At 36.0% G+C, this 25,680-nt stretch overlaps 1 protein-coding gene across 1 annotated transcript in view; it reads right to left on the bottom strand.

Annotated features, from left to right (window-relative positions):
* The window catches only part of SLC26A7 (solute carrier family 26 member 7), a 66,012-nt gene that overhangs the window by 21,360 nt on the left and 18,972 nt on the right, over positions 1 to 25,680 (bottom strand). The window contains exons 4-10 of the mRNA XM_030445583.1: positions 19,680 to 19,844; positions 12,026 to 12,178; positions 11,301 to 11,383; positions 9,612 to 9,759; positions 7,447 to 7,560; positions 4,391 to 4,468; positions 2,822 to 2,917 (exon numbers count right to left, since the gene is read on the bottom strand). Coding sequence (XP_030301443.1) covers positions 2,822 to 2,917; positions 4,391 to 4,468; positions 7,447 to 7,560; positions 9,612 to 9,759; positions 11,301 to 11,383; positions 12,026 to 12,178; positions 19,680 to 19,844 — 837 coding nt within the window. The remainder of the gene's footprint in view (positions 1 to 2,821; positions 2,918 to 4,390; positions 4,469 to 7,446; positions 7,561 to 9,611; positions 9,760 to 11,300; positions 11,384 to 12,025; positions 12,179 to 19,679; positions 19,845 to 25,680) is intronic.

Raw genomic sequence — 25,680 nt, 5'->3', positions numbered from 1 at the left:
AACAAGAGGAGAATAAAAAAAGGGTGGTCAGTCAAGAGGGAGGCTTGCACCAAAAATTAAGCTTGCAGCAAGGATTTGAAAATCAGCTTTTGATCTGAAGACCTGAAAACTGAGATACACTTGAAGAAAAATTCCAGATGAACTTCCTGGTATTTCTCCAAAAAGTGGCAAAAATTCAAGACCAATCAAGTTAATATACAGAACAGAGATAACACAGGAATCAACAGCTTGGAAACAGCCAAAACATTAAGACAGTGGAGGAAGGACAAGTGCTGATGTGCACACAGTTATGCATTTAACATATAGAGTGGAATAGAGCAATTATTGATGTGAAATTATTGAAGTCATCCAAGAAGATGGAGGGACTGACAAGACCTTAACTGAAGCAAGAGACCTTTGAAGTGCTGTGAACAGGAGGAAAGGGCCCCTTGGAGTAAGGGTTCTAGGTTGAGAGGTGGGATATAAAACAGGACATTCCTGAGAGCTGATCCAAAAAACCACAAAGAACCACAAACCCCCAACAAAACAAATGGAAAGAAAACTGAAGCAAATATAAGTAGTAATGTTCAGCTGATAATATTAGGTATTAGCTACTTAAGTCTGTCAGCCTAGTTACTCCTATGAGCTGAGCTCCAATACATTAAATCTTGAAGAAAAAACCAATCCATGGACAAAGAGAGAGATTTTATAGACTCACAGAATATCTTGAATTGGAAGGAACCATGAGAATCATTGAGTTCAATTCCTGACATACATTTAACAGGATTAGGTTTTATAAAGACAGAATCAACAAATATTACTAATCAACAAATATTACTCATCCTGTTTGTCTTCAATGAGAAGCTTAAAGAAGTGGAAATGAACAAGGTAACAAAATAATAAAATAATAATCTATTTTCCCCCACCCTCACTTGCCAAACCTAGGAGCATAACAAACCTAACTTCTATGTTACATGGCACACACCCTTCAAAGAATCAGCTCAAAAAATGACAGCTGCTAATTATTTCCAAATTTTTTTTAGCATTTCTATCTTCAAAACACTTTGGATAACCTGGGTAATGGAACTGATTCATCACCAATGTGCTGTTTATTGCTAGGATAAATCTTTTCAGGCCAAAACCAACACCAGTGTAGTTACTCAAATCACTGGGCTTGGTGGGGCTCCTCAGACCAGGCAGCAATGGAAGATCAGTGATTACAGCCTTACTTCAGATGGTGCTATTTAAAGCAAGATAATTTAATCCTGTCAGCCTAAGGATTTATAGTGCAACTACTTGAAGATAAATCATTGCTCAAGCAAATCCAGTCAAGAAGACAAACCCAGCAAACTCTCCCTCTCAATAACCTTTCTTAGAAATGACTACATATGCCAGAGATGTAATAACTAATCTCTCATCCATCCTTCTCTGCCAAAACCACAAAAGCAAATATCAATCAGGCTAGTCTTTCTATGAAGACACACCAAGATCAGTGAGTTTGCAGAATGTTCTTCTGGAAAACTAAGCTACTCATTATCTCCATGCATTGATAAAGAAGCTACATATATATCTCCCATAAATACCAATTTTCTTATGTCCAAGTCCCGAAATTAATTCTTGATCCACATCATCCACCCTCTGGGACACTGGAAATCTAGGTTAAGCTGAAGATCAAATACACTACAAACGGTAGAAAATGTTTTCAGAACTATGCTGCTTGAGGAACATAAGATTTCATGAATGATGAAGCTTTTCATTTGGATGATACAAAAAAGAAACAAAACAAAAAAAACCCCAAAACAAACAAACAAGAACCAAAAAAACCCCACAAAAAAAACCCCAAAGAAACACAAAAAAACAACTCTTTAGTTTTCCATGGTAAAATGTGAAAAACCTCACATTGCCAGTCTAGTCTTGCTATTATCCCTGTAGAAATAAATAACTGTGTGACTTCAACGAAATCCCATATTACCTACAGTAATATGGTGTATCCTGCACCACAGAGGAGGAGGGTATGGACAAAATACCTTCTGAAAATTTGTTAGCTGTAACTGCATAAATAGAATTTCCAAAAGCTTTATGGGATGTCAATATGTATTTATGTAAGTGCTTGGAGGTTTTGGTTCCACTAACTGGCCAATATACTCAAAAACTCCCAGAGAAGAGGAAATTTGGGGTCACCCTAATATGAACTCATCTTTAATATTTACTAGGAATTCAGTGCAAATGTATGTCAGTCTGTTCAGACTTTGCATTAAATTAGATTGTCGTATTATGTCTCTTTCCATCTATCTGTTTTTCTGATGTACTCTTCCTATCATACTATAGAATCTTTCTTTAGGAGATAAACAATAGGCATTTTGTTTGCAAAAACTGAAAGAGTGAAGGTAATTTAGATACAGCATTCTAGGACATGTGTCTTTCTGCATCTCTAGTCTTTCCAGTTCTCTTTGTGCTGTATGGTCATTCCATATCCCCTGAGGACAAAGATAACCCAGATCTCTTCAATAATACCACAAAAGCAAAAGCATGCTAACCAGCTAGAGAAGACATACAAAATTAGACACATATCTGGGCAGATTGATCTGAGCTGTCTATATACACATCTTAAGCATAAAAATAAGTTTTATTCCTTATCATTTATTAAAATTTAATTTATAAATACTATTGACATTACAGATGTTGTTATTCCGAGATCAAAAAGAAGTTGATAGTACAAAAAACCCCTAATAATAATGTCTTGCACTTATCTCTTCTAAAGCCACAGAACTGTTATAACTTATTTAGCAGGAATTTGTTAAAGAGTCTTAGGAAAAACTTCCTTAAATTATTTTTCACTTACCCAGTCTATTTTATCCACATTCCAGTATTTTTTTAAGTCACGGAACTGCATAAGCATCCCCTTTAAGCCCACAACAATAATGCTTGCTAGCACACACTGCCAAAACATAAAAAACAAAAGCCCTTTGCAGAATTGGTAGTGAAAACAAATCTCTTTACTCAGGTTAGCAGACAATATTATAATTACACTATCAAAAAATGAAGTCTGTATTTCAAAAACAGGATAAGCACAGGCATCCCTCACACACAAACATAACAGCATCAGCTCCTTTTTTGTTTTTCCTGAAGTCAATCTCTAGGCCACCTAACTGTGAGAAAAATGATAGAAACATCAGCAATTCTCAACAATCTCCATGTGTCACCAGACCAACAACATTCTGTCATAGTCTGGGCACTCAGAAACAAATCAGCACTCAACTTCTACACAGTGAAGAATTATAGTTCCCACTGTTCATCACCTCTAGAGAAAGCCTCTAGTGCAAAAAATCCAACTTTGAGGCAAACAAAATAATGTTCTCTAAATCAGAAAAGAGAGGAAATGGATGAAGAAATCTGGACCCAAAAAGGATGGAGTACCAAGCACTTGAAGTGCAAATGTGGAGAGGGCTAAAAAAGCATTGTGGAAAAGTAATAAAATATAGAGAAAACAACATATTAAAAGTCTTTTTAAAAAGATGGGGGAAAAGCCTACAAGAAACTAGTCCAAATTTACATATAATCCACAGAAACAATCAAGAGAGGAAAGCAGTATAGAAAGAAAAAGGACATATTGTGCACCTCTCTTCAAGTCCTCTTACTTTACACAGTGAAAATGAGCTATAAAAAGATCTGTGTTTGGAAAGTGAGAACCTTCATGTGATACATGTAAACAGTGGCACAAAGTAAATTTTAAACAAAGTTGACTTAAAATTTCATGCACCAACATGGCAAAATTGTGGATAATTTTGGATCTGTAGTTTGCATCTTTGACTTGCCCCTCGTTAAAATTAGTCATTAATTTTTAATACCAAAGCTTTATATAGCTTATGGGAAAGCACAATATGTTGCTTTAAATAGTCTAGAATATGAGTTCAAAGAATATGAGTTAAAGAGTGTAGAATATGTATTCCATGACAGAGATATAAGAATACTTTAAAATCTTTCTACAATTAAATTTAGATCACTATTTACAATCATTTGTGCCAAATTTATTTGAAAATTGATGTATAATATGTTTAATTGGAGAAAAATTTTCCATCTTCATGAACTTCTACCCCATTTTGTCAATTTAATGATCAACAGCAACATCAGTTTATATTCTTTCATAAACTATGTGACAAAAGTAAGCAGAAGAAAAATGGTTTCTTATATAAGTACAGGATAGCCTAGGTATGCAGCTATATACATGTAAAATCTATATGTATTATGTTGCCACATTTTATGATTTTGAGACTTGCTGTGCCCTTCCTCTTCTTTCTGTTATTGAAATTAAGTAGAGGTGGTTTAAACGTTGAGTGATGTGTCTTGGAAATTAGTTAAGTCATTAGAAAATGTTTACCATAATCTTTACAAAAGAAGGTAAGTACCATACCATAGGCAGCCAGTACAGCATGGGTCCAATTGCATAGATCACCACAAGAATTAAGACACAAGAGATAAGGCAAGCCATCTATAAGAATAAACAAAAAAAGGCAGATTATTCAGTATAACAAAAAAAAATTACAATTTTAAAATGTGTTAAAAGGACTTATCAAATATTTAGACAAAGTGAAGAGACAGATATTAAAGATGTTAGCTATGAAGGTACCTGTGGATGCAATTTCGGTTTTAATCTCTGGTGATCACCTTCAGCCAACTACAGTGAAAACATAGTAAGGGATTTCAACATCTGTGCTTGACCCTGCTGACAACACATGGACACACATCCCAGCATCACTTACACCCCAGTTATTAAATGGAGTATGTGTGTGTAGTATCTCACTCATCCCAGAAGTTTCACAGCACCCACTGTCATTCTGTAACATCTTTACAGCCATGCAGTCTATGTTGCCCTAAAAACCAGACCTGTCTTAGCCTTGAGCAAAAATTAGATGTGAACTGTATTGTATATATTTGCAAAAGAGAAGATTTATAACTTCTTTTATTGGGATCAACACTAAAAGGAGACTATTCTGTCAAGCCAGAAACCACCAATGATTTTGTGTTAGTATCAGTGGACTTTAGAAAATGTAGGAACAACTATTTATATAGATATGTATTTAAAACTATAATTAGTGCAGGTGGCATGAATCCAGATAAATAGTCTAAGAATGATACATTTCTTCATACTATTATATGATATTAATCTGCTGGAAAACTACAGTAAAACTAAAATCTCCTACCCCACTCTGCTCACAGAGTACTTCTGGTCTCATTAAGATACAGTCCAGATTCACAGAAGGTTTTTGACAATAAGTAGGCAGATGCTCACTTTATTTTTATATTGATAATGTGTTTCTTTACCAAAATGATTGGGATTCATTTTAAGAGACAAGTTTTTAAAAACAAGAACAGACAAGTTGTTAAAACACTAGGAAATAAAAGCCATGGTGTACTTAAAAATACCATCAAGAAGAGTAGACAGAGTGTTTACAGAAAAAGGAATACAAAATCTGTTGGTAAAGTCACAAGGAACTTTTCCCTCTTCCTGCCTTAAAAAAAAAAAAAAAAAAAAAAAAAAAAAAAGTGAAAAAGTGTTGATTCTATTTGAAGGACAATTCTATCTCATTATAAAGTCCCTCACTTCTGTTTTCTACCAGGAAAAGATATCATTGAAGATTAAATAACATCACTGCATCCCAGGTATAGCCCCTGGAGGAAAAAAAAGGCTGCTCTGAGCCTCTGAAAGGCTCTTTTGCAGTTCTTCTATGGAATATGCCAAAGTAAACCAACTTCTCTCCACGTACTCAAAGCACAAAGCAACCCCTTGATCTTCTTTTTGCCTGTAAACTGACCAATATATATCAGTCATGTTCTCCTCATCTCCTCCTTCTTCCTAGACAGCCTCAAAAGCAGAGGATTGAGTGAATGTGTTGCTTTCCAAAAAGAAGGCAGGAGAGAGAATTTTGTGTTTATTAAGTACTCTCATAAAGCATGGCCAGATTCTACTTTTGGATGCAGGCTCTGCTATACTGTGTAACAAATGGATAAAACCAAGTAGATACTTGCTAATTTTACCATGAACTTCCTACTTTGAAATCAAGCCACAAGGATCTTTTTTTCCATTTCATATATTGAAAAACCTTCTACTGCAGCCTTCACCTAAATGTACCAGAGTGAAAGTGCTCAGACACCTTCATGTTAAGATCTTCAGGTATAGGTCTTGAACTTGCCCTAAAGTTTACTTGGAAAAACCATGATTCAGTACAACTGCACATTGTACAGACAATGTGTGAATAGGTATCAGAAGAGGATGTCTATAAGGATGAGGACATATGGTATGACATTGAATCCAGCTCAAAGATATGAAACAGCTAAAAGCAAAATGGTAGGTAACCTATTTGCATATACATGCTTTTAAAGATTATAACTGAATTCATTATTCATTATGACAGTGAGTTCAGAGTACTCTGTAGGTTAAATAGGAATTATTTAACATGTAGAGTTTTGAAAGAAAGCTCTCCATTGTTTCTTAGTATTGTGCAATCTGCATGAGAAATAATTTCAGGACACATTCAAGTGTTTGATGTCAGTGGTTTGTTACCCTTTTCCTTGCAGTAAATGGCATTTACAGGGAAGTGTAACAGTTAGAAAAAGACAACAGCAACAGACTTCAAAGAACATAATATTTATATAGCACTGATGGACCCTTGAGTTTTGGAGAAAGGGAGGGGGCAGCACTCAGGGAGCTGCCCCAGGGGGTCCTGGCTGCAGGGCTCACCTGGTGCCATCACAAGCAAAGGTCACAGATTTGCTATTTCTCATGTTCACCAGCAGAGTTCAGGCAGGTAACAGCCTCACAAGGTCACAACTATAATTTCCATCAACTGCAGGTCCTTCTTTTCTGAGCTACTGCAATAAGAACCTCTGGGTTGCTTTCCCAACAGTAGGAAACAGCCCCCAGAATCCTGGAAAATCTGAGTCTCATTTCTATGGTCTCAGTGTGTACCATGTCACTAGACAGAAGCTGGGAGTTTACTTGGTTTTCTTTTAACAAGCAGCTCTTCAGATTACTTTCAATTTAGTTTGAAAATCAGATAGAAGCATTAAATTAAATCAGATTTTTTCCTAAAACTTCATTTTAGCTTGCACCATCAAATCTGTTAAACACCTTTAGAGGGCTCTTCTATTACAGTGCTGGCAAACTCATGTAAAACTGAAAGGGTTTGTGTGTTGTTCCCTGCAGCGTGGAAGCACATCTCCTAACCAACCCCTTTACTGCCAGACTTTAGGATTTATATTGAATTAAGCAGGTGAACACCAGTAAGTGGAACCATGAGCTTTCCTAGTAAGACAGTTTCTCAACAGATGCACATCCATGCAAACTATTAAAAATGACAGGCCAGCAGGAAAAGGAGAATAGGGAAATAAAACTGGTAAATCAGTGCAAGTCCCAGTGAGCAGTAATAAAGTTTTAATTCTCCTAGGTACTTCTCTCTAACCCATTACCTGTGTTTTGGCTCCTGTGCTGTATAAAAGTGCCGTCCGTCCCATCGCTGCTGCACTTGGTATGCAAAAGAAAAATGAAGGAATCACGTTGCTGAGGCCATGAGCCAAAAATTCCTGCAAAGTTGTTAAACAGAATACGGAAATTTTGCTATTGTTCTGTAATTTCAATACTTCTTGCCAACAAAGGAGTACCCTATCTAAATATTAGCAATTACAAAGGATGGTTGTATTTTTGAGGGGAAAACCACATATGTACATGATAAAAGATCTTGCAACATAATTTATCTTTTCACAACTCAGAAATAATTTGAATGATGGAGCTGCTCAACCAGATTCATCAAAAGTAGAAGGCACATTTTATTCACAGAATAAATGGTAGTGCTAAGTTTTGATGAAATTCAGCCAAAATATTTACATCTTGATCCACATTTGCTTTTTAAGAGTCCAGAGTCTCAAGCAGTGGGATTTGGACAGTGCCCATGTTGTTTCTGGCTTATGACTCTATTGGAAAAAGACAGCCAGTGACTGGTTTTTTTTTTTTTATTTTGGAGCATGCCTTAGAGAAAGTGAGGTATGGTAGCAATACTATCTGCATGCTTTCATTACAAATCTATTTGGCTTTTATTCACATGCGAAATTCAGCAATATCTGAACAAACATTTATAGTAGAAAAAGTGGGGAATCCACCTTGTATCTGCAACCTGAGCTGAATAAATGTTTTCTGAAAAAGCACACCAACTTGCCAACCCAGCATCCACCTTTTTCCCCCAGGCTGTAATGAGCTCATTCATCTGCTGAGGACAATGTGTAAGAAAATGCCTCAGTCCTCCTAGAAGTAGACACAATGGTATTGGATCCAAGCAGGGCAACACCTGATCATAAGTTTGCCCTCACAGCACAGGACAGAACCCCCTTAGAGCTCCCCAGCCAGGCTTGCACAGCCACCTGCCAGCATCCAGAGCGCTGAGCCTGCCTCCTGTCTGCAACACAACCGTGCCACCTCGAAGCCTCTGTGGTCTCTGTTCTATTGGAGGGTTTGCTCCTTTGCTCCATTACTCTATGCAGACATACACATAACTTTTCAGATTTCAGTAATCAAGCAGTCTAAGCTAAAAGTTTTCCAAAGGTGCAGAAAGACATATAGGTTGCTGTGCTTGGTTTAGTGCCCTAAAGAAAATGCAGTGCATCACTGTGGCGTTTGCCCTCTGCTCCCTAGAAATCATGTCTCTGAAGCATCAGTAGAAATTTATGGCATAATGTATTAATTCAGAAGAATATTTCAGAGACCTGAGTGGGCAAGAACATTCCCACTGCATTTTCCAGTGACATAATAGTTGTGAGATGTGCAGACACAGCAAGACTGACCTGTCTAGATAGGGTGTTTCGAAAGACCTATAGCTGCAAAGCCAACTGCTCTTCATTCAGCCTTGTGTCATTTACACCAAATCACTTAAGATAAAACTGGGGGGCAGCATTTTCATCTCTCGGCACTGTTGCCAGTTATTTTAAAACTCAGCATCTCTTACCACAGTGCTTAAATTACTGTGTCCATGAATCTCCCATTGGCTTGGTGTTACCCACCTACAATGGCCAGCAGTACAGTAGTGCAGAAATTAACATGGACAGTGGAACTCTGCACAGAAAGCTCCTATGGCTGCAAATTTGGCTGCACTTTTTGAGTCCACTCTGCTTCTTTTATGCAAAAAAAACTTTATTCTGGATCAGACTTCTACTTTGCATTAGCTTCATTTTATAACATTAAATATGTGCTAGCCCTATAGGTACGTGGTTTATTTATAGATTTGCTTTGTTTTTTTCAGTCAGTGACTGAAGTGAAGACATCCTAGCAGGTCTTTAAGTGCTCAGTTGCCAGAGGAAAAGCTGTCATCTTAAAACACTGGAAAATGCACTAACACCAAGATGAAACACAGAATATATCGTTAAGAAATAATCTTGAAAGATTCATTTCCCCAAAAGGAGAAGCTCAGCCAACTAGGGCATTCTGCAGAGCTGATTTGGACTGGATTAGGGCTTTACTGTAATCATTGGAAGGCCTCAGGATGCCATGTGGAGCTTACCCTTTCCTACTGGACATTCATCTAAAATACATTTCCAAAGTGGTGAAGCCATTTCAAGGCTTGCTGACAGTAAGGATAGAGCTTTACCTGGTTGTCATCCACGGTGTATTTAAACTTTTTAGCAGAGCCTTGGGCTAGAGCCAGTGATGCAACATAACCAACCAGTGCTACTCCAAAAGCTTCAGTGACTACTTCAGGCAGGACATTCATAGGTGGTGTTTTCGGTGATGGCAACCTAAAAAAAATAGACAATCCTTCTAGTAAAGCCCACTATCTAACCTCAATATACCTGCAAGTAATGAAAATACAAGAGAAATAATCATCTCTGCATGCACAGCTAATTTTTTTAGTACTTGTGAAGTTACATTTTTCAGTATTTTCTATTAATAAGATGTTGGTCCATGGGGAACTGATGAATTTGTACAGGAAGATGTGAGTTTCAGCTGGAATCTTCCATCTTCAAACTACTATTTGAAAAATTATTAAGAGATCCTTATATCTTAGCTCCATCATGGACAGGTAAATCCATTCCTTAATTTTGTAATACACAACAAAAGAGATTCTACTTACAGAAATATTTTTTTTCTAGTTGGCTTTCCTGAAAAGTTCACTTTAAACCTCTAAAAAAATTTTCATATTCCTGTAGGTTATGGACAGTGTGGACAATTATTCCACACTGGAATAAAATGGAGACCATCCAGGGAAGGTCATGAAATTAAATGCCCCATTTAAGAACCTTATCACCCCAGATTGTCTCTGTACTCCACAAAAGAATTGCATTCTCACCAGAGCTCAAATCACACTCTCTAAGAGCCAAACTGTGCTCTGAAGGTTTCTAATGCTCTCCACTGACAAGGCAGTCAGGCATCCCAAGTAAGTGCCTAAAAATACATAGGAAGGATCCCAGCTTCTGCTTTCATTTTTCAAAACTACAGGATCTTCCCACGTGAGGTTAGACAGAGAATAAGCTCCTGATTAAAGCTGCACCAATACAACTTAGCTGTTCACAACACATACCAAAAGGGGATATTTTACCCTGTTTTAACCTCAGATAAATAGCATGTAATAGCATGTTCTGTACACTTAAAAACAATTTTCTTTCTTGATAACTTTCCTTATTTTATTCCTATAAATGGAAGCTGCCCCACATGTACTCAGGCTGTCTTGGAGTACTTAGAGTCTGCTGCATATCTGTATGAAATGTAAGGAAACCCTACAATTTCTAAAAGGGGGATTAGACAGCTATGCTATTTCATACCAACCTTTAGAGTTTGAATATCTGAACATTTCTCCTAATATCTAATCTAATTTTTCTTTCCAGCTAATTATACTGAATATTTTTCCCTTCTACTCAAGTTCATGGAGAAAAATGTATCATTATCTGTAGTTAAAATGTTTTTAGAGTAGGCATATCTAAACCCTTTCCTTTTCCCACAAAAACCACATTTTCTAAAATTAATATATAAGTGAGTGGAGAAGAAAGATTAGTACTCTACAAGTCTTATGTCATTGCAAGTCCTTTCTGGTGCAATAACCCAAGGCAATCATCAAAACCACCTGTCCATCAGGTATTGAGTTCCTACTTTTTATCCCACAAGGTAACAACACGCACCTTGCTAACATGAAGTTGAATTGTGATAGAATATTTGAGGAATCTGGAAATAAAAAGATAATAGAATTTTGCCATTTCTTCTTTCAGAAAACTACTTTGCTAACAGAGGCTGTTCTCAGAAGTAAACATATTTAAAAGCCACAAGCTAATAAAAACCACATTACCCTTCAGGAATATGTCCCACGACTTCTAGCCCATAGACGTATTCCATATCAGCATAGTAGCAGGCAAAGGATGTAGCAATTATCTATTGATTCAACACAGAAAAAAATTGAATGTTTTTATTGCTTTTATCCTTGTTACTGCCATCTTGAAGGGTATGTCAGGGTTCATGCAGTTATCCCTACATCAATTCAGTAAGACAGGGAAGTATATAACAAAAATTTTTGCATTGGTGGAAGAGAGATAAAATAAATTAAGATCTGGTTATTTGCCTGATCCTTAAATTAAGGATTTTAAATGCAATAGCTAATTTCATTTAACTTATTTAGCCTACAGAAAGCAATAGCATTAGATAACAAGCAACATCTGAGCCACAACAACCTAACACAAGCCTTGCCTGTAGTTTCAGTGTGCCAGTTACTTTTCATTTTCTATTACAAATTTGTTACACTTTAAAACTCTGGGTTTCATGTTCTTGTGATTATTTAAAAAGAAATAAACATATGAAAAATATTATACAAATTGGGAACACATGTCACTTCTTTCTCAATTGTTTAGCCAGACTGTTCCCTGTTCTTACATTTAACATATAACCAGGAAAATTAGCTGTCCATTTATAAGGAGCAGGTATGGCCCCTTATACAATGGACAACATAACTGCAACAGACTGACTGAACCACTGAAAGCTTTGGAAAGCAAAAAGTCAGAGACTGGATTTTGCACTTACCAAAACTAGATCGATGGGAAGAACAACTTTAATGTTTCTCTGAAATTTCTCATTCAGCTCTTTAACAAGAACAAGGACCACAATGCTCATCAAGGAGAGAAGTAAAGCCTCCAGCTGAACTGATCTGATATTCTCAAATATGTAGGCATAAATCTACAGTGAACAACAAATAAAAACAACAAATCAAAAAATACATCACTCTGGGTCACGATCTATGGCATACTCTACACAACTTCAGATAACTAGAAGTATCCATGGGAGCTGAATCAATACTGCAGGACCTGCGTCATCTAACAAGCTTTCCTTCACTTGAGACTTTGCAATAAAAAATTAACAAATTTCATATTGCTAAAATACTATGGACTTTTGAAAACTCAAAAAAATGCAGTAGATGTATATATATGTATTTACAAATTTCTACTGGTGGAATCAATGGAAAAAATTAAATGTGGCATGTATCTTTTCCATATTCAGTTTCATTAAGTTCAGTGAGACAAATGAGTATGGCACAAAAATGTTGACGGAAGGTTATATGTACAATGATTTATTTTCAATGTCCTTATCTCATAACATCCATCAACTCTAATATTAAGAGGCACTTCTGAGGAAGAATTTTAAAAGACAGAAAGGAAGAGGAAAGAGAAAGAGGAAGAACAGAGAGGGTAATTGCAGTAGTGGCTGGATGGGAAGAGAAGCAGAAGGTGCCTTTCTAGATGCACATCTCCAGGGCATGCTCTCCTGTGCACAAGGGGATCCATCCAAATATTTTTCTGGGGTAACCATATAGCCTCACTAGGGTGCACTCAGTTTCCCTCTTGGCTGGTTTTGTCCATTGCACTAACAGTGCTTCATGGAGCATGCATTCATCAGGTCCAGATGCCTCACACACTAATTAGCTGTCAAGATTTGCATATGGAGGTAATTGGCTATTTAAATAACTAATGTGATCCACTAAGCCTTGTTTCTGTCCCTAGGATAAATTCATAAGTTAAAGGCTGGAAAGCAAGAGGTAGGAGAAGAAGGGATGATTAACACACCAGAGGCAAGTGCTTTCCAGGGGAAACTCCATGACAAGGTGAAGGAATTGCAGGTGAAAGGGATGGGACATGCTGGACCAGCAGGTTCCAACCCTGCCATAGGAGGTTCTGAGGAGGGGAATGGTTACATCACTTCAAGGGAGAAGCAGGCTGCAGATTTAAAACAGAAAAAGAAGAGAGGAGCAGAGCTGTGGAGCTGCAAATAGGAAGCCTTCATCTTTTCAAAGGTTAAACTGCAGTGCTACATGCTGTAAAACATGGTCAGAAAAAAATAGTTGGGTCTATGATGAAGAAAGGAAATACAACTATGAATATACAGAACATATGGAATAGAAATGTAGAATAGGAATAGAATGACCAATGGTGATGACTAACAGGGATTTCTAATGAAGAATACAATGCTGTGAGTTACAGACTCAGAACCTTGTTGTCTTCCATCATGGAATGACTCAGTTATCAGTGACTTGTAATTTTAATTCTACTCTGAATTTGAGGGTCCAGAAAATGAGGCATAAATCAGTATGATACCAGGTTTGGAGAGAGTGATGAAAAAAAAATCACAGGCTTACTGTGATGGTCAGAAGGGATAAAGAAAGCAAGAGGGAACTTATGTCCTAATAAACAAAATAATAAAAAACCTAACACAAGTATTTTCATGCCCCATGAATAAAAGCAATATTCTATTGCCTGAAGGAACAAAGAGGCAGGAAGGTTGATATACTACACATGCTTACTAAAGCTGTAGAGGGAAAAAAACAAGGTAAGCTTAGCCTGTTGAATTCTGCATTTTTGTTCCAAGAACTATGGTGTGTAGCCTGAAATGTAAACTATGTAGAGAAAAGAGGTTAAAATCTAGGACGTAGATTTAGAGTGCAACACAATTAACTTCTTTTTAAACCACAATATTAAACATAATAAAATCAAGCAACTGAGGCTTGAACCTCTGGCAACAATTAAGACGACTACTAAAATAAATGAAAAGTGACAAATGTAGTTTTATCAAAACAAAGATTAATAATTTTCTGCCCCAGAAAACCTATTCTCAAACACATGTATAATGTTAACAAGGTTTGACAGTTTGGAGCTTAAATACATATACTTATATTGGACAGGAAAAAATACTAGATAAATTATCTTAGGAAGAAACACTGTTCCAGAAGACAGGTGTTCAATATGATGATACATTTTTTTTCCATTCTTCTGATTCTATCACTCCTTGAAAAGATGATATTTATTTTGAAGAATGAATGTATTAAAATAACTTTCTGATTTTTCCTCTCTCATCTTTCCTATGAAAATTTTCATCATCTCTAGGGGGAAAAAAAAAAGCCCTCTAAAAATAGTTGCAGGAAAAAAAGACAAAATGTAACTTTCATCATAAAAACAAAAAATGTAACCCATTACTTTAAAATTCAACCATTTAACTTTTGATTAAAAATGCTTAGCACAAAGGTCACTCAAAAGCAAGGAAAACATTTTAAAATGTTGTTAAATAGTATGCTCTATATATGTCGTAATTCTGAAGAATGGTAATCAAACCACGTGTTTTAACCACATATTTCTCCACTGTGACCAGACAATATGTGGGTTGTGTCTTGGGACTAAGCCTCTGTACTTCTGATTTTCAAGAGTGCATTTTCAAGAGAGCACAGGACTTGGCTCAATGCCCAAGCAGAAGCTGTGATTGATTAGGACAAAAGGAGGCAATCTGGAAAACTATGAAGCAAACTGTGCCCACAAACTCACCAAAGACTGAGCTAGAGAGAAGGTGAAGGGCTAAGAAAAGGGAAGAAACGATTGATTCCTAATTTTCAGTTGTCAGAATCAGAGATGTGGGCTTGTTTTGAAATGAATGGTGCCTACTGAACTGTCAGCATTAGCTAACTATGTTAGTGGCATTTAATTGAATTTTCCTAGACAAAGTGAGACATAAAATTGGATGAATAAATAAAAATTTAATAAATTATTACAAAGAAATATGTATAAACTTTTAGAATTTCTGTCTTTCTTTACACTGTCTAAAATATACTAAAATAGAATTTTCCATTTAATTTTTAAATACCTATCCAGATCTTAGAGACCTCTGTATAGCTTTTTCAGGCTTCACAACAAACACTTTACATGAACTGCCTACAGTATTCTTTGACTTCCCTTTTCAAATCATACCCTGTAGTATGTACTCTACATCAGCCAATGCTTCATTCCTCCTCCAAGTTCAGTAGCACCAACATCCCCACCCTCAAAGTGTCCCTAGTACACTGACAAAAAATCTGGCAGTAATTCAGAAATATTAAATAAATTACTGAATCGGGCTACAGAACTTCCACCAACTGGTCCATTCCAGGGTAATCATTCTCTGAAAACCTAAGCTCACCCATTTCAAGATAGGATTAGCAAAGCCAGGAGACCATTTCACAAACCACTCATAGGCTATTTAGAGAAAAAGAGCATGCGGCTCTTAACATGGCTGTGGTTAAGACACCCTGCAGTCCTCTCTCTATATTATACAGTTCACACATTTTACTGTCCAGTAAGTTACTGTGTTCATCTGAGGTGAAAGTGTAAATCCTGAATGTGAGCACCTACAGCTCAAGCTTGCAGCACCACTGGCATCAGGCTCAAAAGAAATGTGTACAAATACTTTCACCATAAATATCACCCCACACTCAGTATCTGATACATTTTGATTATGCCCTTACTGAAATAATTTAGAAATGAGGTCGTGGAACTGAGTCTGATATTGCAGTGTACGAAAGAATTTTTTGTGTCATTATAGAATTGACAAAACCTTAAAATACAGCAATGATATGCTAATTGCACAGTTTGCCTCTTGTTTTTTTATATTCATTGCTAGTTTTGTGTAGAGATTTTTATGGAGATAATCTGGTAATATTGTGAGGAATCAGTGCACATTTTGGCAACTGAAGCAAATTTGCATGTAAGTGAAAAAGCAATATTCTGACTGCATATATATAGATACAAATACTGAATGTGTCTCATAGGAATTTAATAGCTTTCATAGGGTATTAATGAACATTGTAATGATTTATATTCTAAAAAGTCTATGTATTCTGGTGTATTTATGAAATGCTGTGAATTATTTTTTATTTATTTTTAATATATACATGAAAAAAACAACTAGTTCTAAAATGTATGGAGGAGAAAGGAAACAAAAGAATTAAAGGAACATATTAGTTAAAACACATAATGCAGTTTAAGAGTAGATGACCTCATATTGCTTTTTCAAAAATATTTCATTCTGATGTTCATTAGAGGAATATAAAACACTGTGGGGAAAAAAAGTACAAGCAACTCCTCTGAACTGCATAGGGAACAATCTTGGGGGAGGTGAAGGGGGGGACTGATAGGTGAAAGTGAAAGATTTTTTCAGCTAGGTGCAACACAGCCACAAAGATCTTGCTGCTAACTTGCAACCCAGCCACAAGAGACTGCATTTGACCAAATAGGTTTGTAAGGCTGCAGCTCATTTTGCAGAGTTGCGTTTTCCCAGAAACTTGTGGAAGGATAAATGTACCTACTCAGGGATAAAGAGCAATATAGATGTTTTGCTGTTTTCAGATATTAAGGAAAACTTGACACTTGTCCCTGTAAAAATTAATTTTCACATGCAGTCTTCCCTCACTGTTTTTATTGATCTACACCTTGACTTTCCCATTTGCAAAGTACAAATGGACTCTGCAGTGTGCAGCTCCTCCGCAGTGCTACAAACCCTGTACAGGGAAAATGGAAATTAATAGATTACACTATGAGTAAACACAAAAATCCCCTAGGCTCAACACCAGCGTAGTAGATTTTTTTCTGCCTATACAAAGTTTATTTTTACATACTTAATCATGATCTCACTTGCTATAAAGAATCCATTTCACTGGCTTGCTTTACTTTCAACTCTCCTGTCACACTTTATTAAACATTCTTATTTTTCCCTTGCCAACCCGAAGGCTGCCTGAGGCAAAGCAATCAGCTTTGTGAGTGGGAGGTGTTTTGGAGTGGAGAAATTAAAAAAAAAATAATATGTAACAAAAAAATACCAGAATTGAGTTTCAAGCATTTGGAGTAAAGAAAATGCCTGAAGAGATATACCAAATTTGATTTTCACTCTCTAGTGACATGTGCACTCTAACATATATGTAATTAGTATAATTTTCATACAAAACTACCTCTACAAGGGGAAGAAGAAAAAAAAAATTAAATAAAAATCTGGTGCTTCTTACGGAGATACTGGAGCTTCTTAAAGGAATGCATAAATCTGAAGAGATACCAGAAACTTCGTAAAATACTTGCATGGTAAATTGCCCTTTTCACACAAGTCTACAGAGAATTCAGAAGCTTAAAAGAATCAAGAAAATCTTTCTTTGGAATATATTCAGAGGGGGTTGATCTAAAATGTGAAGTGAAGGGCAAAGAACTTGTTTCAGATACATTAAAAAATACAAGGGATATGGGAATAGATTTCTTTCAAAGCATTCAAATGATCTCATTTATGATATCATCAGTACACCAACATGGAAATATTTCTTCATATCATTGCTGTTCTTTATTATTGGCCATAATGTATATTTTGATTATGTCTTGGCTGTGGTACTTAACAGTCATCCCTGTAAGATGGCAATATTTCTATATGTAAGTAGAGTTTCCATGGAAACACCATGAAAAAAAGGCTGGTCACATTTTTTATTAAGAAGTATTTATGAAAAGGTTTTTAATATTGATGATTCACTTGTAATAGTCTCACAGGCCAACTGACTACTCATAAAAAGGGCTACAGCACTCTTAGCTATGTATCTGCAAGATTAATTACTTGTGTTCATTACATGTCTTTGATTTTCGTTAAGAAATTAATCCTGTAAAAACCTGGCAATCACTTGTATGGATTACCAATACAAAATGTTACCAAATTTTAAAACTATTATGAAATAACATTCTAAAAAAGCTATATCTTATCACAGAGATGACATAAATTTCCCAAAAATAGCTGGAAAAAATTAAAAGTAAAGGAATGGAAGAAAATAAAGGCCATGCCTTTAAATAAAGTGTCCTAATTTAGTGGCTAACAAGATGTAACCTCACTTCATCTGGCCATCAAATAATTAATTGCTATCAGTGCAATGTTAATGTCACCTCATCAAGTAAGTTAAGTTTTTTTATGATAATATTATTTAAACAGATACTATTGTAAAACTACTAATGCTTCTGCCAAGAGATTATACTCACAGCACCTAAACTCAGTGTTTCCTGGAATAAGTTACCATAAAGAATATGTTCTCATATCTTTCATGCAAAAAGAATATAAAACCTTTTCCTTTAATGTTTCAGCCAACTCTTCAAAGGGAGTAGCCATGATACTCTGTGGAAGGCTGCATGCATTTTATGAAATTACCTTAAAGCTATATGCTTGTGTTTATGGCAAAGTAATATTAAGTCAGAAAGCAATAAGTAACATATCTAGAGTAATTTTTGAATTGGAGATCCACAAATCATGGGTCATGTTCCTTTTACTACACGAAGGTGAGGTTTCATTCAGCAAAATATCATGAAAATATGTTTAGGGTGACATTTAGAATATATCATGATATGTCCTTCCCACTGTCCTGGTTTGAGCCAAGACAAAACCAATTTTTTTTCTAGCAATTTTACTTTTTTGATAAATGTCTTCTAAATAGCACCACTTGCTGAAATTAAAAGCATGTTTTTCAGCCAGTGTCTACTTCTAGGACTGATAACAAGGGATATGCAGAACCAGGGCCACTGCTCCTTTTCTGAGAAACATCTTTTGTTCAGGAAATAAAAGGGAGTTAAGGGACCCTCCTGTAGGGAGAAGCAGACCAAGCAAATTATTCTACCCCATACACATCATACTTGGTATAAATCTGAGGATCATGAAGGTCAGGTTCCCTCCATTCATGGGCAGGGATGGGCTGAGAGGACTTTGTCTTTTCATCTGCCTTCATGGATCCTGATCCATGCATTCCTGAATTGGCATGCTCCTGCAACCAGGTCCTAAGTGCCTGACTTGCAGCCTTAGGGGTGATATGAGCATTACTGGAGGGCAGCACAATAGTGGATTTTGTTTATGTTCATATATATTTGTATATATTTCATTATTTTCCTTTTCACCACTGCTCTTTCATTGAAGCTGCTTCATTTACTTTCCAGCTCTTAAGTCTCACTCCATTATTCTCTCTCCCTTCCTCATAGGGGAAGGAAGAGGGGTTAACAGAGAGAATCCCATTCATTCAATTGCTGGCCAAGCATTAAACCATCACACCCACAAACTGATCCAGAAAGAGTTATCAGTCCCTGTACAAGTGCAGAATTGCTCAGGCTAATGAATGGAGTTACTAATGGTGCAATACACAGATTTTTAATTGCTTAGTGTATCCTTTCAAAATAAGAGCTATTTCTGCTCCTGCTTCATCAAATTTTCTTAAACTGTTCTTACAAACAGATGTAGCAAGGTGAAGATTTGGATATTACACTTTCTGTTCAGTCACATGCATGCATAGGCAATTTCTTACACTTCTATATGTAGCCAAATAGCACAGTTATTGAAGAAAACGGTAGCTAATGGAACAGCCCATCTCTTTTACTGAACTCACATGAAAAAATCCAAGTGGTCCTGATATATATGGCATTTTCATTCCCAGAAGATACTTCACTTGTGAAGTCACAACATGTGTAGCTGCTCCTGTTGTCATTGCACTTATCACTGGTTCTGTTAACAAGAACGTGGCACTGCCCAACTGCAGCATAAACATTGCTACCTAAAAGACAAAGGTTTAAGTATCAGTAAATATAATAAAATGCAGCTTCCTGGCAACAGGGCACAGAATCAGGGTTGTTTTAATAAGCTGTAAGACAAATGAAGTAAAGGTAAAAAGCAGAAGTCCTTTGAAAGATGAGTCTAGCTGAAAATGGAACCACTGGAGCACTATGGGTTTACCTGCATTATTTAACTTGTACCTCTAGTTTACCAGACTCTAATACTAGTTTAGTAACAAAATCAGTCTCAGAGAAACTGTCTTAATGGAATGCTTAGTATTCTCTTCCACTCAAACATGTGAACAAAACAAACACTATAAAAACATCGGGGGGGGTGTGTGTGGGAAGTCTCTTCTCCCAGGCAGCTCTCAGTAAGACAAGAGGGCATGGACTTAAGCTCTGTCAGGGGAGGTTTAGGTTGGATATTAGGAAAAAATTCTTTAAAGAGAGGGTGATCAGGCATTGGAATAGGTTGCCCAGGGAGGTGGTAGATTCTCCATCCCTGGAGGTTTTTAAAAAAAGATTGAATGGGGCACTCAGTGCCATGGTCTGGTAACCACAGTGGTAGTGGATTAAGGGGTGGACTTGATGATCTCAGAGGTCCTTTCCAACCCAGATGATTTTGCTGCCAAATTCATTAAGTGTTAAAACTGTGGAGATACGAGTCTAATGGTCAGAGCTCTGTCATCCCATGGAGCCTTGCTGTGCTCCAGGCTGATCCTGAGCATAGGGTTCCATATAGAGGAATACTTTGTGCTCTGGTGCTACTGCATCATAGTATCAAATACATCAAGTATCATAAATCCATTACCTTTAGTTACATCAGCTTCATACTGAGGTTTGTGGGTTTGCAGGTGTCCAGGTAAGGGAAAAACAGAAATTGCTTCAGGTGACAGGATATAAAAATACTTATTTTCTGTACTGAGAAACAGGTCTGTTTATATAGCTATATGTTCTGAATGAATAAATGTTATAAACCTATACCAAAAGTAAGCTATTTTAATGACTTTTAAAATCTACTTCCCGTACATTTGAGAAATACTTGTACTACCTTAAAGCATAATATCTGCACACAATCAGAAAATTTAAAACAGGAAGAAAAATTCAACATCCAATCATATAAACACAATCCCAAATACAAACTGAATTTCTCTGATAGAAAAAAAAAAAGTAGACTCTGTAGTTGCAGTATATTTGACCTTGAAGATTATGTCAGCTTTGTTGCAACTGTTAGAGATGTTATTTCTGAATAAAGACATATAATTAAAGAATAATATTCCTCTCAAATCCAGGAATCTAGACTTCAGTTGTGCAACTATAGCAGATACATTGTAGGAGTGTGGGACAAATACCCAAAGAATTACTGTGTATGTTATGTTTTCTCCCCTTATTTCAGACTGCAATCACTCTTTTCCTCTGAATAATGAGATTTGAAAGGTCTTAATTTTTTCAACAAAGTAGTTACTTACCTACAGATGCTACCGTGTTTTGCATAACACTTAATATTTTTCTGAATCATATTAAGATATTAAGTTACATTTAAGTTATCTCCCTTTCTGCAGACTCTTTGGGCAAAAAAAAGAAGTTTCTTACTTCTATAAGAACCCACTTCTGCTTGAAAAGTTACATGCTCTTTGCACAGAGTTGTTACAATACCTTATAAGAGGATTATTTTGTGTTTACATTACTAAATATCATCCTTTTGGAATATAAAAGCCTATTCTGCTTCATTTTCTTTTGTTGTGGGTTTTTTGTTAGTTGGCTGGTTGGTTTTTGGCTTTTTTTTTTAAGCTAAAATTTAAAAATTTCAAGTGTTATCATTCTTTATGCCTGAAAACCATTTATTTTTCCACCATAAATCTCACCTGTAATCAATGAGCTACAAGTATAATACCACAAAAGGAACAAACACACCAAAGTGGGTGGCTTTTCATACACCACAAAAACCTCTAGTGAGCAATTTCCACTTTCATCTGAGAGATTAAATATGAGGTGGTTTTTTTCTGTTTCCCACTTAAAACATATGAATGGCTCTGTAGTAAGAACAATCAGAATGTTGATTGCCATTCATGATTGGACCCCAATAATGATAATTACTGTTATACCCTCAGTGAGCAGTAATTTAGTTAGTCAGGCCTAAGCCAAATAATTACTAAATTCAGATGTTTTGTTTAGCTCTTTGTTCTAATGGTGTGTGCTTATTCAGGTATTTAAAACATTGTTCACGGTAGCAAAGTTCAATAAGAAACAAATTCTCCCTTTCCTACTGATGTTTTGTTTGGTTTCCAAGATCAGCTGGTGTTGTATGGATGTGAAATTTCACACCGAGTAACAGCTAAGTTTTCAGAGAATAAGATTGATGTTTATTTAGCTGTGGATTCAAAATCACAAAGACAATTCATTGAAGTACATAATATCATAGAGAAATATTAGTTAACATTAACAACTCAGGTAAAGTTATTATGGTGAAATACAGTGAAATGGAGTCAGATTGCAGAATTCAGCAACTTCAGCATCACTCTCACTTTTTTTTTTTTGTTTAATTTTTTATTTAAATCTTCAGCATTTTAGAGGGATGTAACCCTGCTTCACAGATAGTAATCAAAAGGTTACACTTCAAACATGGTTCTTATTGTTTGTTTAGAATTTTGAACTATGTAAAATATATCCAAATTATGAATATAGTTTAAGGTAATTTCTGTAGGCAATTTCTGAACCACTCCATTAAAGAAGGAGCAGCCTACGCTGATCACCTATCTCTTACTGCAGAGAGCAGCTCACAACTTCCAGAGTAACAGCAATGCTTCATCAGCACATATACCCTGTTCTTTATTTAAATTCTAGTGAAATATCATATGCATCTATATATCTTCCATGTTAAACACCTAAAAATGAAAAAAAAAAAGACAACAAAAACCATCTGTGGATGAGGATTTAGTTTTTGGCATAAGGTGGTATGGGGAACTCCTACCTGCCTTGCAACATGAGTAATGGACAGAAACTGCTCAGGTGAAGAGGGGGCAAAAAGCAGTTTTGAAACAAGCCTCCCAAGTCCAGTTGCATGTGAGAATTCTTCATAATTGTAGCAATTACTCAGGCCCAGATTAAGTCTCCAGTTAGCCTTCTGTGATCAGAAACAGACACAGAGCTCACAGCTTGGCTGCCTCTGCTTTTTGCATAAACACCAGTCACAGCTAAGCTGGGCTGACAGCACACAACTGCATCACTTGCATTATGTCATTAAAACTTTCACCAAGATATAACCAAAATGTAGAAAATTCAATATTCTTAAACATATTTTTAATAAATGATTTTATCCTTGTGGTCACGATGCAGATTTCACATCTTATTTTCTGAGGCTCCAGGAAGACCTTATAGTAGCCTTCCAGTACGTGATGGGAGCCCACAAGAAAGCCGGGGGAGTACATTTTATTCATTAAAAGTAACTGTCTTGAGTTGAACTTGGCTTACACCAGTTATACAGTCTTGATTAAATTCATGTGAATGAAATCAGGAGTTCTCATAGAAAGAAAAAAATAAAGCCACAGGAGAAAGTGAAGGAAAACAGCCTTGAGTTAATGCATTGTAAAGGAGAGAAGATCATAGAAATAAATTATTAAAACAAGTGATTAGACAGAAATGGTAGAAGGTGGGATTCCTTAAAAAAAAGAAAAATTTATAGGAAAAAAATTAAAAGCAAAGTTGATAATGGAAAAAAGAATGCAAAAGGAACCTTGTCTTTCAGCTGTCTCCATAATTTTATCCTGTCAATCAGAAGGCAATGAGGATTCAGCAAGGAGAAAAGAAACCAATGGTTGCAAAAAGCTAAGCCCTTGTGTTCATTTATTCAAGTTCTTTTGGTTCTTGTCCACTTTCAATACTTTCTTCCCATGACAACACTCTTGGTTTATTATTGTTAAAATTCCACTGTTATGGTGTTGTTAATCTAATTTTATGGCCAGAAAAAAATTTTATCACATAACAGGCACTTTGGAAAGCACGAATCTCAAAATTTCTGTCCACAGTTATTGAAAGGCTGTTACCATGTTACCTGCTGCATGAATTCAGCTTTGGAGAATAAACCTTAAAACTCTCAAATTTCCACATTCTGAAAGGTGTGGCTTTTTTCCCCATTAAACCAAACAAAAAAAGGTGGTACTATTTCTGATCATGTGCTGAGAGATGAGGAAGGAAACAGTGCAGATTCTGAGCTTCTCATTTAGTATCTTGTAATCTCAAAATTGGAGGCTGCAGAAGTGATGATACTGATGAACTGTAGAGAGTCAGTCACAGTTCAGCTTGACTAAGACACCAGTATAAAACCTTTTTGTCCCATGTAAATAAATATTATATTTGGGAGCTTTTGTCTTCTGCATTCACTATGGGAAAAGAAGTTCACCGTGGGTGGCTGGAGAGTGTTTGGTAGCATCTGATGGGGAGAGCTTCCCTCACTCCTGGACCAGAAAAAAGCTTCTTTTCTGTGGGCTCTCCAGACCAACAAGTAGCAAGCTGTACCATGACTGAGGGAACCAGGATTCTCAACCAGCCTAGTTCTCCTTTTCAAGATACAGAACAGTCTGCAAGAAGTTATTTCCACTGTGAAAGAAAAATGAACTCTTTTCCTGATTGTCACTGTATAATAAAGATTTATGTTTGTATTTCATGAATAACTATGTATAATACAGAATAGTGCAGCATAACTTTCCCAACAGGGAAGCAAAACTTTTGACAAGAATATTACCCTTACAAAAGCACATTTTGTATTAAACAGTGGTCCTTCATTATTAAGCAAATTATAATAGACTATGTGAACTTGTTCTCCAGATAACCAGAAATATTTTTCTTTCCAATAATGTACATCAGCTCAGTAAAAATGTAAAATACTGGAAGGCAGTAGCAAGCTATGTCTCATTTGCAGAAGAATAGCACAACTGAAGTCTGTAGTACTGTGGTTCTTAGGAGAATACAACTGTTTTTTCTGGGTGAAAAAATATTTTTTCTCACTTTGAACTGCAAGCAGCTTTCCTCTATTTACTCAATGTATTTTATGTTGATTTCCAGTTTAGTATGATCAATTTTTTTTTCATATTTATGCAAATATTCTTTTGAATATAATGTGCTAGAGGGGAAAAATAATGTTACACAAAACCACTTTTTGAGAATTTTTTATGCTGTAAAGGTATCATCCAATTCTAATTAAAAAATAATTCCATAGAAATCTATTAAGTTCTGTCATTTCCTCTCCCCATCAATACCTTTGAGATATTTAATACCAGGGAATAATTCCTGGAATAATTCCATTAATTTCATTGCTTTCCATGCCTTGTTTGTCCTTACAGTGTAGCAGTTACATAAACATAAAAAAAGAAAAAATCTGCATTACGCTTTCCATTCTGATTTTTGAAATTAAATAGGATTAGCTCCGAATGTATTATATTAAATGCTTTTGATAATTACAGTTTTTATTTTATGTTTTGTTATTTTTGTGTTATCTGCATCAGGATGCCTTTCAACTAAATATCTTCCTTCTTTTATGAACACAAGATTCTGAAGTTAATTACTTGAAAAATTTAGGCAGCTAAGCCCCAAATTTCAAACCTTATAAACTTCCTGATGACCAGGAAACAGTTTGAATTTATTTCACATTTTGATGGCACTGAGATTCACAAAACCTGCTCAGAGGTTGCCTCACAACCAGATGCACACTTATGGGTCCTCATCAAACACAAAATACTCAAGGGAAGTTAATCTCAAAAACACAGCTCTTCCCTATGTGACTCATTATATTATATGGGAGTGTGGGGGTGTCCTTTCTTTTTTTCTTGAACATTATATTCT

This window comes from Calypte anna, chromosome 2 (assembly GCF_003957555.1).
Source record: "Calypte anna isolate BGI_N300 chromosome 2, bCalAnn1_v1.p, whole genome shotgun sequence".
In the NCBI taxonomy this organism is placed as follows: domain Eukaryota; kingdom Metazoa; phylum Chordata; class Aves; order Apodiformes; family Trochilidae; genus Calypte; species Calypte anna.
This window is presented reverse-complemented; position numbering and strand designations above follow the sequence as displayed.